Source organism: Engraulis encrasicolus, chromosome 18 (genome assembly GCF_034702125.1).
Source record: "Engraulis encrasicolus isolate BLACKSEA-1 chromosome 18, IST_EnEncr_1.0, whole genome shotgun sequence".
Taxonomy (NCBI): domain Eukaryota; kingdom Metazoa; phylum Chordata; class Actinopteri; order Clupeiformes; family Engraulidae; genus Engraulis; species Engraulis encrasicolus.
Window position 1 is genome coordinate 46,829,499 of NC_085874.1, and position 15,944 is coordinate 46,845,442.

The 15,944-nt window shown below is 44.2% G+C and overlaps 1 protein-coding gene across 9 annotated transcripts in view; it reads right to left on the minus strand.

Annotated features, from left to right (window-relative positions):
• Positions 1-8,253: 8,253 nt before the first annotated feature.
• Positions 8,254-15,944, minus strand: part of hmbox1b (homeobox containing 1 b) — a 32,826-nt gene continuing 25,135 nt past the window's right edge. Inside the window, exons 5-10 of one of the 9 annotated variants that reach the window (XM_063223717.1) lie at positions 15,754-15,907; positions 14,354-14,436; positions 13,273-13,368; positions 12,214-12,305; positions 10,804-10,926; positions 8,254-9,546 (exon numbers count right to left, since the gene is read on the minus strand). In XM_063223717.1, coding sequence (XP_063079787.1) covers positions 9,397-9,546; positions 10,804-10,926; positions 12,214-12,305; positions 13,273-13,368; positions 14,354-14,436; positions 15,754-15,907 — 698 coding nt within the window. In that variant the 3' untranslated portion in view covers positions 8,254-9,396. Of the gene's footprint in view, positions 9,547-10,803; positions 10,927-12,213; positions 12,309-13,272; positions 13,369-14,350; positions 14,437-15,753; positions 15,908-15,944 lie in introns of all 9 variants that reach the window. The other 8 variants (XM_063223722.1, XM_063223719.1, XM_063223714.1 and 5 more) reach the window with 8 other exon arrangements.

The window sequence follows — 15,944 nt, forward strand, 5'->3', positions numbered from 1 at the left end:
AGTATGATATGAACTTTATTGAGAATCACAGAGCACCCCCCTAGGAGCATGAGAATGGCGAGCTAGATAGAGCATCCGAGAGAGAGAGAGAGCGTCAGAGAGAGGGAGAGAGAGAGAGAGAGAGAGAGAGAGAGAGAGAGAGAGAGAGCACGTCAGACAGACAGAGACGGAGACAGAGAAACAGAGCCCTATGACAGGCCTGAGAAAGGTCATTTGACTGGGTGTTGGTGCCAGTGGGTTCATTTGGGGCCCGTGGTTTGTAAACACAGCAGGCATGGACAGATCAGCACCAGCACTAAGGAGTAGGGCTGGGTAAAATAATCGAGTTAATCAATAATCGATCGAATCGAATCGAAATTCACATAATCGATTCACAGGGCACAAAATCGATTTTTTGGTTCTTTTTCTTTTTGTTGTTTTTGTTTAATTTAGGTCTATGGAAAATACCCAGTAGGTATTAGTCAATTAGGCCTAGGCCTACTTATTACAAATTAGCAATCTGTTAACACTGTCAAGCCACAGCCCTTTGACATTTTTATATAAAAATAGGCAACAGCATCTTTTGGGATAAATCCTGGCACCAAGAAGGGAACGGATTGAGTCCATTCGGAATGAATCTAATCGAATCGAATTGCATCGTGATTAATCGATTCAAAGCCCTAAGAATCGAAATCGAATCGATACAGGAACATGGCTGCGATACACAGCCCTACTTATGAGCCTGTAGGCCACCACATACACAACACGAGTTCAGAGACAACCCTGGGGGCATTCCAAGAATCTGTCTTATTTGCAAAACCAGGTTTAAGTTAACCTTGAGGCAGTGGTAAATCATTTAAATAAAGAGCCTGGAGTGAGTCCTCATGTTTGTAACTGAATGACACCGGTGGGCTATCCATGAGCCTGTTCACCTCTTCCTATAGGTTAGCTTGACTACGTTTACCATTTCACCATGTTACTGAAATACTGCCCCTACCTGGGTATGCGTATAAGTCACTGCGCTAGCTGTGAATTAAGTAAATGAAGGGCTACTTGCCTTCTTCATAGGGCAATAGGGTAAAGGGAAGGCTAGGATGAGATAGTTTGACCTGTACCCATGCTGCACCCCTGCCTACCGCAGCCAAGAGCTGAGTCATGAAAGACTCCCCTACTCCCTCCTGCCCTCATCTGTCTCCCTCTCTTCTCCTCTTCCTGCCCTCATCTGTCTCCCTCTCTTCTCCTCTTCCTGCCCTCCCCTCTCTTCTCCTCTCCTCTGTTCTTCCCTCCACTCGTCTCCTCTTTTCTTCCCTCCTCTTCCTGCCCTCCCCTCTCTTCTCCTCTCCTCTGTTCTTCCCTCCACTCGTCTCCTCTTTTCTTCCCTCCTCTCCTCTCCTCTCCACTCCTCCCCTACCCTCTCCTCCCCTCCCCTCTTTTCTCCTCTCCTCTCCTCTCCACTCCACTCCACTCCACTCCTCTCCTCTCCTCTCCTCTTTTCTTCCCTCCACTCCACTCCACTCCACTCCTCTTTTCTCCTCTCCTCCCCTCTCCTCTCCTCTCCTCTCCTCTCCTCTCTGCACTCCACTAGGGCACTGCTGAGTCAGCAGCAAGGCCAGAGGTGTGGACTGAGGCACTGCAGAGAGCATGAAGACTAGCTGGAGGAGAGGAGGAAAATGGAGAGAGGAGGAGGAAGAAGAGGTGGAGGAGAGGAGGAAAAGGGAGAGAGGAGGAGGAAGAAGAGGTGGAGGAGAGGAGGAAAAGGGAGAGAGGAGGAAGAAGAGGTGGAGGAGAGGAGGAAAAGGGAGAGAGGAGGAGGAAGAAGAGGTGGAGGAGAGGAGGAAAAGGGAGAGAGGAGGAGGAAGAAGAGCTGGAGGAGAGGAGGAAAAGGGAGAGAGGAGGAGGAAGAGGTGGAGGAGAGGAGGAGGAAGAAGAGGTGGAGGAGAGGAGGAGGAAGAAGAGCTGGAGGAGAGGAGGAAACGGGAACAGGAAGAGGTGGATGAAAGGAGGAAGACAATGAGGAAGAGGAGGAGCAGCAGAGGAGGAAAAGAAACAGAGGAGGAAAAGGAAAAGAGGATGAGGAGGAAGAAGTGGAGGACACGAAGAAGATGAGGGAGAGGAGGAGGAAGAGGGAGAGGTATAAAAGAAGAGAAAGAGGAGAAAAAGCTAAAGGGAGTGGATGGAACAAGATAAGGAGAAGCAGAGGGTAAGAAGATTGGGAGAGATGGAGGGGCAGTAAGAGCTTGAAGTCTGTAGAGAGATACACAGGGGCAGGTGTGCTAGCTAGCCTATAGGGCTGTAACGATACACACTACTCACGATTCGGTTCGTATCATGATTTTTGACCTACGGTTCGATAAACCCTGCGATTTCACATTTACCAATGTTATAAAATAAAATTATGAATAAAACTATGACAGATAGTGGGCCTAGGTAGAATAGGTTACAAGAGGCTACAAATAATATTTTAAAAAGTTTAAATATAAAAATGATGATGATTTGAAGCTTGGAAGCACCATCACTTCATATCATGTGGTAGTTTTCTGGACTGATGGGTGTCAAAACTTTGAAAGGGTGCATCGCGATACTGCCTCCTTGCATCACGATACAGTATCGTGAGTCTGTGTATCACAATTTCTCGGTTCGATACAATATCGTTACAGCCCTACTAGCCTAGCAGCCCTTACAAGCTCACACTTGATTACAGTCCTATACTGTACTGCAGTGGTTCCCAATCTATGGACCGGGGCCCTGGCCCTGAAGGTATTCCAAGTGGGCCTTTAAATCATTTTCCAAAAATAATAGTCATATTTTGGTGTGTGTTGCTGTTGATTTATTTGAGTTTTATTCTTAATTGGGTGAGAGGTGGGCCCCGAACATTTTTGACAATTTCGAGTGGGCCCCAAGTTGAAAAAGGTTGGGAACCCCTGCTGTACTGGGATCTCTCACCCAGGGCCGCTGACAGCTTTTGCTGGGCCCCAGGACAAAGTCATTTGAATGGGCCCCCAGCCCAATAAATACAATGTAATGGGGACTCGCCCGATTCTGCCCCCCCCCCATCTCCCTGGGCCTGGCGGGGCAACATAGCCGTTTGGCCGGGTATGCATGCATGCATGTACACTATGTATGCGTGCACAAATGCACAGTATGAGTGACACAAAGAACCAACGTCTCGAGGTAAGAGTTATTTTCTGCATATCACATACCCGTTCCATAGCGACGAGACACTAAGAGGCAGAGAGGATGTGTGTGTGTGTGTGTGCATGTGTGTACAGTCCTTAAGATCTCCTACCACCATATATTTCTGAGTTTCTCTGTAACTTACAGTAACTTAGGGAGTTCCTTTGTAACTTACACGTAGAATATGACTTCTGATGGTCTTACTGTCTAACAGCATGGTCACTGCAAGCCCCTGTGTTGTGTTGTGCACGACTCTGCACAGAAAAGCAATCAAAGCACTGCACGCCTGACGCGAGTGTGTTACAGTTTTTTGATTTCCTTTAGTAGTTTGTTTAAGGTTGTTTTTTTTAAACCAAAGGGGGTGCTTTGTCTTCCCACAATAGTTTACTGCAAATCTTGTATAGAAGATATAATATAAAATCTGAAGCAATAATAACACCATTTAAAAAGGAAATGTCATGTATACAGTATATAGGCATAACACACACAAAAGAATAAAAATCAATAAAACAATAAAGTGGTAAGACATGAAATATGTGATAAAAACGACAAAATAAAAAGAAATACTGATTAATTAAAACAAGGAAAGCCTGGATCTTTTATACACAGAATCTCTTAACTAAACAAAGTTCAGTGTGAAAAAAAACAATATAAAACTGACAAAAACACACTTCAAATTCTTTTCGAATCTCATTTGTTTTAGTTAAATATGCACAGTATGCAAAGGTTAGCTGATTGTTGAAAGGCGAAGCTCTGAGAGATAGAGAGAGAGAGAGAGAGAGAGAGAGAGAGAGAGAGAGAGAGAGAGAGAGAGAGAGAGAGAGAGAGAGAGCGTGTGTGTGAGAGAGAGAGCGCACTCAGTCTTAGAGCCCAAAATCAATATATCTGTTGTTTTACATCACAAGGATAGGCAAGGAGACACAATTATAATAATAATGATAATAATACTAATCATCATCATCATATCAATACCTAATAAAAGGGGACTTGGGTGACACAATAAGGGGTTGGTCCCATTGATGAAACCCATACTGTGCCTGATGACATAGAAGAGGGTTCAACTCAGTCTAGTAGGCCTTCCTCTCCTTAAGCTTGTAGCCTTGTGATGCGAGGCAAGGACGTCATTGACAATATAAGTTTTATTCAATAATCTCGTAAAAACACTCAAATTCAAAAGGTCATTTGGTAACACTTCCAAATAAGGGGCCATAATTAACAGCAAAGTAGCTATAACTTAATATTTTAGTAAGGGTTAATAATCATTACTTAACGCCACATTAGACATATTAATTGTTATTAATGCACATGTCAAACATTAGCAAGCAGTTACTTAACTATTAGATAACTATTACCTTGTGTTACAAGTTCATAGCATAAAAAATATTAAACTAATAGATAAGTAAGGGTACAGTAATAGTTAAGTAGCTATTAGGTCATACTTAACTAAGGACCAAAATTAACACTTAATACAAAAGTAAGGCATAACTAATGAATAAATAATACCGAAATATTGTCTGTAGATTGAGTACCCATCATGCACTGCACTTCTTGGAGCTAATATTCTCAGACATTAACTTAATTATCACAAAGGAATGGTTTAGTTTCGCTTCAAAACTATTACTCTTCATAATGTTCTGCATTTTATTGTAGGGTTTTTACCATTAAAACTAATAAGTGGTATATGAACAAATTACATGTCATCACCCCACCATCATTGAGAAGTGTACGTCCAATCCTTGCTATATAATGGCTTCTGTAGCCATTATTACAGTGATTTGAACGAATGAAAGCTAGACATCACAGTAGATGAATTACTTAACTATTAGGTATGCGCAGCCAACTCTATTATAAGGGTCCCAAACACCAATATCTATAGATTAATTAACCATTAGTTATCCTCAGGCAACTCTATTATAAGGGTCCCAACTCCCAATATTTATGTATTATTTATCCATTAGTTATGCCATACTTTTGTATTAAGTAAGTGTTAATTTTGGTCCTTAGTTAAGTATGACCTGATAGCTACTTAACTATTAACTGTGCCCTTACTTATCTATTAGTTAAACAATAATATGCTATTGTTATCTAATAGTTAAGTAACTGCTTACTAATGCTCAACATATGCATTAATAACAATTAAATATGGCGTTAAGTAATGATTATTAACCCTTACTTAAGTATTAGGTTATAGCTACTTTACTGTTAATTATGGCCCCTTATTTGGAAGTGTTACTGGTCATTTTCACATAATTTGCAATCAAAACATCTAACGGAGAAAAGCTCTCCAAAAGTTGCTCAGTCTAGGCTGACGGTGGGGAAACCTTTTTGTATTCTCGGGGGAAGTCAGGGCGTCAGTGAAGCAGGGAGGCCACAAGCAGAAGGGGAGGTCAGGAGGTACTAGTTTGAAATGGACCCCAATGTTCTGTTTACGATAACCTTTGACCTTGGACCGCACTAGACGGTCTGCACTGCCCAGGATTCTTCAGATAGTAATCCGTAGAAAAAGGGTGGATTCCAATATGCAGACTCCCGTCCTCCCTTGCCTGCTTGTGACCTCATGATGATGTCACTGACGACAGAAAAATAATTAACTATCTTGCAAAAGCACAATTCTAATGCCATTTTCTCATTTGCAATCGGAATAGTGAATGAAAAACAGTCCTCCAAAAGTTGCTCTGGCTAGGCTGACAGCGGGGAAACTTTGTTTTCTCTACGGAGACGGGGCCAGGAGGCGGAGCGAGGCCACAAACAGAAGTGCAGGACAGGAGTCTGCATATTGGAATGAAGCCATAGATATAGAACACTAGATGTGGCGCTTGACTACCCCTTTCTAATCCATTCTATAGCCGCCATCTTTGTTCAAACACTGTTAGAATGGACATCGGCGACAAGGCATCCGGTAGGTGGCGGTAAAATGGCATCTTGGCCAACAGTGTGAAAAACAGAGGAATTCTGCACCAAGATGGTGGCACCTAAGGCTTGCCGTGCCAAAAAAGGCTGAACGTGGCATCTAGTGTGCCATAGATCTATGGGACCAAACCAAAGTCTCAATCGAGCACAGGGTGTCTTTTGACCTTTGCAACATGGCTAACCTCTGACTGAAGTCATACAACAGTTAAGTGTGCAAACGTGGTGCAATAACTGACACCGATATTTCTTGTTGAAACAGTCACAACCAAATCAGGCACTCCCTAAATGTGTACAAGGTGAGGGGGAAAGAGAGAGAGAGAGAGAGAGAGAGAGAGAGAGAGAGAGAGAGAGAGAGAGAGAGAGAGAGAGAGAGAAAATTCTGCAGTCCATCCTCCTCATCGTGTACAGTACACCATTAGTCTCAACAGGTGACGAAACTCTTTAAACAGTCCACCATATCTACATACTTTCAGTTGCTTCTTCACTCACTGTATCTGGGCAATCATACCATACCACACAGTCATTGTTTGTCTAACATGACACTTTTAAGGTGCTAGCTCATTCAAACGCATCGATATGAACATTAGACGACCACTCCTTAATATTGGAACGAATGGCTCAGGTCAGATCGTCGCCATGTTAAGCTGGTATGACGCTGCCATCGATCAGTGACAAGGCGATACGCGCGTACTCCTCCATCATCTGTTAAAAACACAGGATACCAGACCAGCGGCCAAGAACATGGCGTCTAGGTGTTGTTCACGTTTACGATTGGAACTCAAGTTCGGCTATGATTTCCGTTTCCTCCGCGTGACGGTCGCATCATCATCCCTCACTTTAACCATGATACAATGACAAATATAAAAACATGAATAATGAGGAAAAAAAACAAGGCTTACATTGAGGTGACAAATCAGCTTATCGAACCGAGTTAAAACACAGTGAGACCTGTTGTTTTGGTGACAAATTAATGGTAAATATTCTTGAGTATGACGTCGTATACCTGGGCTACATGGAGAATAATTGAGAAGCAAGGCTGCTCATCAGTCACTGCACAAGATATTTGTTTAAACACAGAGTTTCATACAGTAGTTCTAAAATCTCATGATGGACTAAATACGTGTAGCTCCTCAATAGAAAGAGAGAGAGTTCGGTTCTCCCTCAGCTAGTAGTTGTAAGTGGAATATGGAATGCAGAACACAAGTCATACCTGTGATGTTCCCAATCTACATGTGTCATGGTAACTGTACGTTCAGACCAAACGTTGAAAGCACTGAAATGGCTGAGGAACCCAGCTGGACTCTACAGACCGACGGCTTCAAAAGGGTTAAAAAAAAAAAAAACCGATGACGGGAAACATTTTTAATGTTCAGTCAGGGGAGAAGTCTCATGACTGGGGCATGTAGACATTGCAATTCGTCAGTACCATGCCAAAGACCATTACCATAAAGTTGCTATCTGAAGTTCAATTTGTTTTTGACGTCCAAAACACCCTTTCATTGCTCATCACACTTTCGTTTCAATAGAAAGCCGATTGCTTTCGCTCATCTTGCTACCTTTGCCACTTTTGGTCAGAACGAGCAGTTAGAATGACCCAGACGGACATCCTGTATAAAGCTCTAGGTCTACTCGATTTCATGATTACTTTGGGTATAAGCTGGCTAATAACGCTTCAATATATATAATTTCAATATATATATATATATATATACTATGACAAATGATCACCATTATGGAACACAGAATGTAACAACAGAAGAAAAAAAAATGAAAATAAAAAATGTAAAAAGACACACAAAGCAAATGAGAGTCAGGCTTTTTCAGCAGTTATGGCTAGTAGCCCTATGGTACTCCTGTACGGGTCTAGCCACGTGCAATCAGCCCCTCAACGCATTTATCTTGAAGAGAGGTCCACAACGTTCCTCTCAGAAGCAGATTTTTCTTTTCTTTTCTTCCTTTTTGAATACCTGATCCAGAGTTCACACTGGTTTTTTTTTCCAGAGAAGGAAAATATACGTAGTTGGGATGGGGGTTGTTCACGTGGGCATGAAGCCGCAACACCACTCCTCCAAGGAATAGCAGAGTCTAGAGGATATAGATTCGGGGTGTAGACAGGTGTGTGTGTGTGTGTGTGTGTGTGTGTGTGTGTGTGTGTGTGTGTGTGTGTGTGTGTGTGTGTGTGTGTGTGTGTGTGTGTGTGTGTGTGTGTGTGTGTGTGTGTGTGTGTGTGTGTGTGTGTGTGAGAGAGAGAGAGCAACTATGGTGGTGGTGGTGGAGGCACCATTCATTCTCACATTTCCACACGTTGGCGCGTCATCCATCCACCCACCCACCCCCATCCAATACCAGTGAATGCACAGTTGCGAGGAAGCACAGTTTTAACGACTGAAGAGGTATGAAAGAGAATCGAGAGAGACAGACAGAGAGAGTTGCCTTTTCGATCCATCTCCACTGGGTTGAGAGTTGAGACTAACCGGTTTTTGAGAGGTACTGAGTGTGTTTTTAGAGGTTCCTGAAGGTAGAGGAGGAGGAGGAGAACGTGGGTTCGAAAAAAAGTGAAGGAAATCAAAGATACTGTGGTGCATTCGAATATGTGACCTTGCGTCCTCCACTTGTGCTTGTGGCCTCGTACCAGGAAGTAATACCTCATGATGACATCACTGACAACAGCATTATATTCCACTATCTCGCAAAAGCTCAATTGTAAAGTCATTTTCTCATTTGCAAACCGGATGGTGAAATTGTTGTGGCGGAGCCACGGAGGCGGGGCATCAGCAAAACGTGAGGCCACAAGCACAAGTGAAGGACGCAAGGTCGCATATTGGAATGCACACACTGTGGTATCTATTCCGGGCAAGAAGATGGCTGAGGATTCCACGGAGGCCTCTCTCCGTCGCGAGAACAGTCTTCACAAGAAACGTCTGGGAGGAGCCAATGGCGTTCTGCTGGACAGTCATTGGACAGCGAACGAGGAAGGGGGAGGGAGGAGCAAACAGTGATTGGGCAAGGTCAGGAGATAGAACGTTGTTGTTGTTTTTTTTTTCCAGAGTATACGTGAGTAGGTTGGGTGGGGCTTTACAATTGGCTTGGTCATTGCAATACGTCTCCGATACTGACATACACACACACACAGACCAACAAACAAACAAACAAACACACACACACACACACACACACACACACACACACACACACACACACACACACACACACACACACACACACACACACACACACACACACACACACACACACACACACACACAGTTTCCAATGTCAACTCTTTGTCGCCTCCCTTCCCATGTCCGTGGTATTGCATCTACAGTAAGCCCATCACTCCTCCTCCAATGCCTCGGTCTTGATGTCACTGGGGACCCCGCCCACTCCGGGCCGTGATAGGGCCAGGATGGTGTGATTGACAGCCGCCATCTCCACTGCCAGCGAGATGGGGTCCTGGTGATCACCGTGACCTGCAGCGTCGTCCTGGAAACACAAAGACAAGAAACTTAGAGTGCGTTGCAATATTCGACCTTGCCTCCTCCACTTGCTTCTCTCCTCGTACCAGGAAGTAATATGTCATGATGACATCACTGACAACAGCATTATATTTCAATATCTTGCAAAAGCTCAATTGTCTTTTTCTCATTTGCAATTGGGATGGTGCATGAAAAACAGTCCCTCAAAAGTTGTTGTGGCTAGGCTGACAGCTGGGAAACTTTATCGTTTTCTCCACGGAGGAGGGGCCAGGAGGCGGGACGAGGAGACAAGCGCAAGTGGAGGAGGCAAGGTCGCATATTGCAACCCACTCTTAGTATTATTATTAGTAGTAATGAATAACTGGGGTAACATAGGTGCAATACCCAATCTGGCCACCATCCTACACAGTGCAGTGCAGTGCAGATTGGGTATTGCACCTATGCTGCTCATTGAAACTGTGCTACCTATTGCCAAATTTGATATTGAAACTGTGCTACCTATTGCCAAATTTGATATTGAAACTGTGCTACCTATTGCCAAATTTGATATTTTCATGGCTAATTACTATGCAATAAACTAATATTTACTAGTGTGACCAAAGTACAGTATGTTTTTGCCGCTGAAAATGTCTATTTCTGGAAATTCAAAATGGTGGACATGGAGGCGATCCCCTTTTCATGTATGAAAAGTGCAATTATACCAGTCATAATGAATACTTAGAATTTGGTGGTGGTAAATATTTGTGAAAAAGGTAACATTAGTGAATGGGCAGCATGAATTCTGGAAAGAAAAAGCTAAAAATATTACACAGTGCACCTTTAAGTTTCTGTTGAGGACTTTGGTGATTTCTGACTGCGGTTAAAAACAGATGTAACACTTTACTTGACGCCGGCGTCATATGTCAAATAATTGTCATAATGCAGTCATGCATGCATCATAAAAACATTATGTCAGTGTCATAACCATTGTATGACTGTCTTAAAGTGAAATTCTGTTACGACAAAGACAGGCCAAACATCAATGTCAACTTTTCATGGCCATAAAACGTTTATGACATAGGGGTGTGGAGGTGTTGGGATGGGAGGTAAGGATGTTGGAGTAAGGGAGGTTGGAGGCTAGGGGTGTGGAGGGGTTGGGATGGGAGGTAAGGATGTTGGAGTAAGGGAGGTTCGAGGCTAGGGGTGTGGAGGGGTTGGGAGGGTGGAGGCTAGGGGTGTGGAGGGGTTGAGACGGGGGATAGGTGAGTGGGGAGGTGTTGTTCACCTGTGCAGGGGGTGTCGGGGGGTTCACCTGGGTGGGGGAGGTGGGCTCAAGGCGGTAGAAGCCGAACGGCCGCGTCATGGACCTCTTCTCGAAGTAGGGGACGTCACAGCCCTGCAACGACAGCTGATCCTGAACATGTGGCACCCGTCCCGCACGGGCCCCACCCACGCCGACATATTGGTCCCGCACGGGCCCCACCCACGCAGACACATCGGAAAATGCAGCATACACCAACACAACCAGGGCCAGATTAATGCACAGGCTAGATATGGCTGCAGCCAGGGGGCCCCTGATTGGCCAGAAGTGCAAAAAATGCAGAATTTTGACCCAATGCAACATTGAAAAATATATCTATTGTGTTCAGCACAGTTGGTAGACAAGTTTCCCTCAATTCCTAGCTCGTAATTATGACATTGTCTATGTAATTTTCCTGGGAAATTTGCCTTTCAGGGGGTCCCACAACAACCTGTAGCCTAGGGGCCCCGGGCCATGCTAATCCGACCCTGAACACAACACACTGCAACTAGAGCTACAGCACTAGCCAAAGAAAGGACCAAAATATTGATTAGAAGAAGACATTAAGCTCTGTGGTGATCCGATGTCTAATAGCCAGTCTTTAGAATTTTCAGTCAACTCTCTTTTACATTTGCCCGGCATATTTGCCTGCAATTGAGAAGTTTCTTGACGTTTTCGGAAAATGCAACACCAACACAACACACTGCCACTCTACAGCCCTAGCCAAAGAAATGGACATCATTTAATTTGTGGAAATAATGCTGCTGAAGTTGCACCAACGAGTCTTGTAATGCCAGGAAACAATGTGAGATACACTTTTATGAATGTTTATGAAGGTTGGAGGAATAATAATAACACGTTTGGAGGAATGGGCTTTCACTTGAGTTTGAAAGTCAAGCCAAGCTCTTTGGATGGAAAGCAACAGGATAGGTTTGTGAAAAAGACAGGGTTCCCACTGCATATCAGACATGACTTTTCATGACTTTCCCTGACCATAAAACAGAATTTCCACAACGTCTTGTAAAACTAAATGGCCAAAAATATTGATAAGAAGACGAGATTTAGATCTGTAGTGATCCAATTTCTAATAACCAGTCTCTCAAATTTTCAGTCAACTCTCTTTTACATTTGCCCAGCATATTTCTTGAAGTTTTCGCATTCTACAATGTTGCGGGGAAGTATTTTATTTTAAACATAACCAAAGCACCTTACTGTTAAAATTCCAGGTTAAGTTAAGAGGTAAATCATCTAATAGAAGAGCCTGGAGTCCTCATTTCCTTGAAAAAAAAAAAACGTTTTCCCTCTTTATCACATCTATTAGATGATTTAGCTCTTAACTGAACCTGGTTTACTCCTGACGCAGCTTCTTTAGTATACCCCTGTGGCATGGCTCACCTGCTCTGCGTAGTCGTTGCCATCGATGTCGTCGCTGTTGGAGTGTCCTCCAGGACTCTGCACGTCGATGCCATGGCTCTCCAGTATTGTGGCTTCTTAGGGAAACACATGCGTGGTTACGTATCAGCCGGGTCACACGTGGAACACATGACGAGTTCAGATGCAAAACCCCCTAAGTGCCTTTTCAGAAAATAATCTTAATTCATTTTTATTTAATACAAAGCTATCAAAATTGCATATTTTTTATTTATGTAAACTAACTATTCATAAGTATTATCAAGTACATGAATGTAAACCAAACCAACAACTGGGTTCTCTAAAAATGTAGAAGTGCAGGTCTTAGTTTAGGGGTTAGGAGTTAGGAGTTAGGGGTTTGTGCATCTGAACTCTTCACATGCACATGCTCACACATGCTTGCACGCAGTCGCACGGTTGCACGCACGCATGCACGCACGGACGCACGGACGCACGAACGCACGCATGAACGCACAACCACACACGGACGCGCACACACACACGGACGCGCACACACACGCTCACACACACACTCTCACACAAACACACGCGCTCACACACATAAGCTCACTGCTAAATCAGACCATGCACCTCGTCACAAGGGGCATTTATTAATAGTTTTCCCTTAGGTGGAATAAATGTAGTCTACATGTTACCAATGTTTCTTGTTAGATCCACACCCTTACACACCATTCGCTAATACTTTCCCGTTTAAGAAGACAATTTGTCATAATGAAATAACGTAATAAGCATGAGAGGGGAGTGGGGAGGGGTTGGTTGTGGGGTTCCAACCTTTCTCCATTCATATCTTATTCACGTATATTGTTCATGTGTGTGATTGTGGAGAACTCCTGTGTGACAAAAAGGAATCAATTGTCTATGCGAATGTGTATTGTACATATACTACGTACTGTACATGCACTACAAGCAAAGGACACTGTACTGTATATGTTGAATGGCATAAATGATGTCAACAAACAATTGATCCCAAAACATAATACAAGGCATAAGCATTAGAAGACATAATAGAAGGTTACACGTTACCAATGTTTGCTCTGCGTTTGATCTCCTTGCGGCGGTTGGCGAACCAGTTGTAGACCTTCAGGGAAGTCACCCTCTCTAGGTCAGACAGCTTCTTCCCTGGGGAGGGAGAATATTGAGAGGGCGGGGGCATAGTTCATTAACACACTGAATGTAGAAAAACATACTAATATATTTCAAATCCCATGGGTTCGTTCAATGCCGAAGCCAAATAAATACTTTTTCATGTTGTGTCATTCCTTAACACGAAACTAGACACTCCTTATGTGCACTTTTGGTAACTATGGTCAAAAAATAGACATGGATATCAAAAACAAAAAGTCAAAATCTAGCATTCTAACGTTCTATAGAAGATGTTTCTATAATAAAAAACGCCACAATTTTGAAAACAAACAAACCTGAAACCAAACCATTGACGCCTCTGTGGTCAATGGCCATATTACATTTTAATTTCCCAATTCAAAAAGGTTCCCTTGACAAATTTCCAGAGATGCCTTGGCCAAATGCTTGCCCTTCAGATGGTGACTGGATGCAAGGTTGCCAAATAAAACTGATGATTTCCAGGCCCCCTAAAAATGCTAAAACCCTGCCTGGAAGCACTAAATCCAGCCCAATTTTAACTGAATTCTATTGATTTCTATGACCATAAATCTGCAGCAAAAACCTGTGCAAATGCTCCTTTTACCCTTTTTTGACCAGCAGACGGTCATCCAAAGCAGTCTAATTGGGCGAGTAACTGCCCAATCTGGTAACTCTGACTGGATGAACATACCAGAGAATCGTATATGAGAGTGAGATAAAGCAGGCGGGTTCTTTTCTGGTATCCACTTTACGTCGGGTGAACGCCCCTTTAGGAGACCTTCGATTAGGAGAACTTCAGAGACTTGAGGTAGAGAATAAATGGAGTCCCCTTAGTGCTGTAGATGGCGGTAGCGCACGTCTTGTGCAACACCACGAAAAGAGAAGAAGGAGGCACAACGCCCTCTTAGGAGACCAAATTTTGAGCACACGCTTTTGCATTGAGTGGCCGTGTTTCGATTCCTCTTATTATACTGTATATCCAACCTCTTTGAACATACACTACCTGGCTTCTGGATGACTGCGTTGCATGCATTGGCGATCTCCTCTCTCTTGGCCTCATCAGGGTACTGGTTCTCATTGAAGTAACTGGAAACAGGAGGAAAGAGTCAGTCCAGCTGCTGCTGAGAGAATTTAGGACGTTCATTACTGTATGTAGTATGACAGTTAAATCAATTCTTAAAGTTTACTTTGTTTCAGACATGTAAACAATTTACCTTTTGCCTGACGTGACCTGATGTTTTGACGAAACTTGTCAGACAAAAGATAAAACTTTTACATGTCTGAAACAAAAACTTCAAGAATTAATATTGATGAGAGGATGTAGAAGGCAATGAACAGATATGGCAGAAAGAAAAATTCATTCATTCATTCATTCATTCATTCAAGTCTCATTTCTTTTTGCCTCTTCTTACATACTGCATATCTGACAACACTACCCTTTATTTTCCTTGCCCCAGCCGCAGGTTCATCCGAACTTGCTCTCCTCAGTGTGAAGCTAGTAGTAGTATTAGTAGTAGTAGTAGCCTTTATTTTTCCCAGTATGGGCAATTGTTTTGCAGTGGTGGTACACCCCCCCCCCACACACACACACACACCCACACCCACATAAAACATTTAACAGACATAAATAACCGTTAAAAATGCATTCACATCCCCTCCTTTCTCTCTGCCCGTCTTCCTCCCTCCATCCCCCTCTCCTCACCTCTCCATGACAGCGATGCACTCCTTCCTCCAGGTGAACCATTTTCTCAGTCTGAAGCTACAGGCTGAAACTACAAGCTCTTCACTCCTCTCTCTCTTCACTGCATCCCTAATTCCTTCTTTCCCTTTATCTTTCTTCACATCTCTTCCTGTCTTTCTTTATCTCCCCTCTCCTCCTCTCTAGACGTTTCCCTCCACCCCCTCCTCTCTCCCCCCACTCCTACCTTCTACCTCTCCTCAAAACCGTCCTCTATGTGCCGCTCTCATCCTTGGTCATCCTCTCCTCTCCTCTGCTCTGCATCCCGCGGTCCTCCCCTCTCCATCTCGATCTCCTCCTCTCTCATCTCCCCTCCCCTCCCCTCCTTTCCTATCCTCTCTCCCCTCTCCACCGCCCTCTCCTCACCTCTCCTCTCCCCTACCCTCTCCATCCCTCTCTACATCCTCCTCTCCTCACCTCTCCATGACGGCGAGGCATTCCTTCCTCCATGTGAAGCAACTGCCCCTCCTCACATATCTCCTCTCTTCTCTTCTCCTCTCCCCTCCCCTCCCCTCTCCATCCCCCTCTCCTCACCTCTCCATGACGGCGAGGCATTCCTTCCTCCATGTGAAGCGGCTGCCTCTCCTCACATATCTACCCTCTCTTCTCCTCTCCATCCTCCCCTCCCCTCTCTTCTCCTCCCCTCTCCATCCCCCTCTCCTCACCTCTCCATGACGGCGAGGCATTCCTTCCTCCATGTGAAGCGGCTGCCTCTCCGTAGTCTGAAGGTGCCCACCGCCGTGGTCAGAGGGGGCGGAGTCTGGCGCCACTCCATCTCCTCCAGGGAAATGGGGGCGGGGCGCATGTTCAGAGTGGCACCTGTCAATCAACACCACAACCAATCAGTGCACTTATT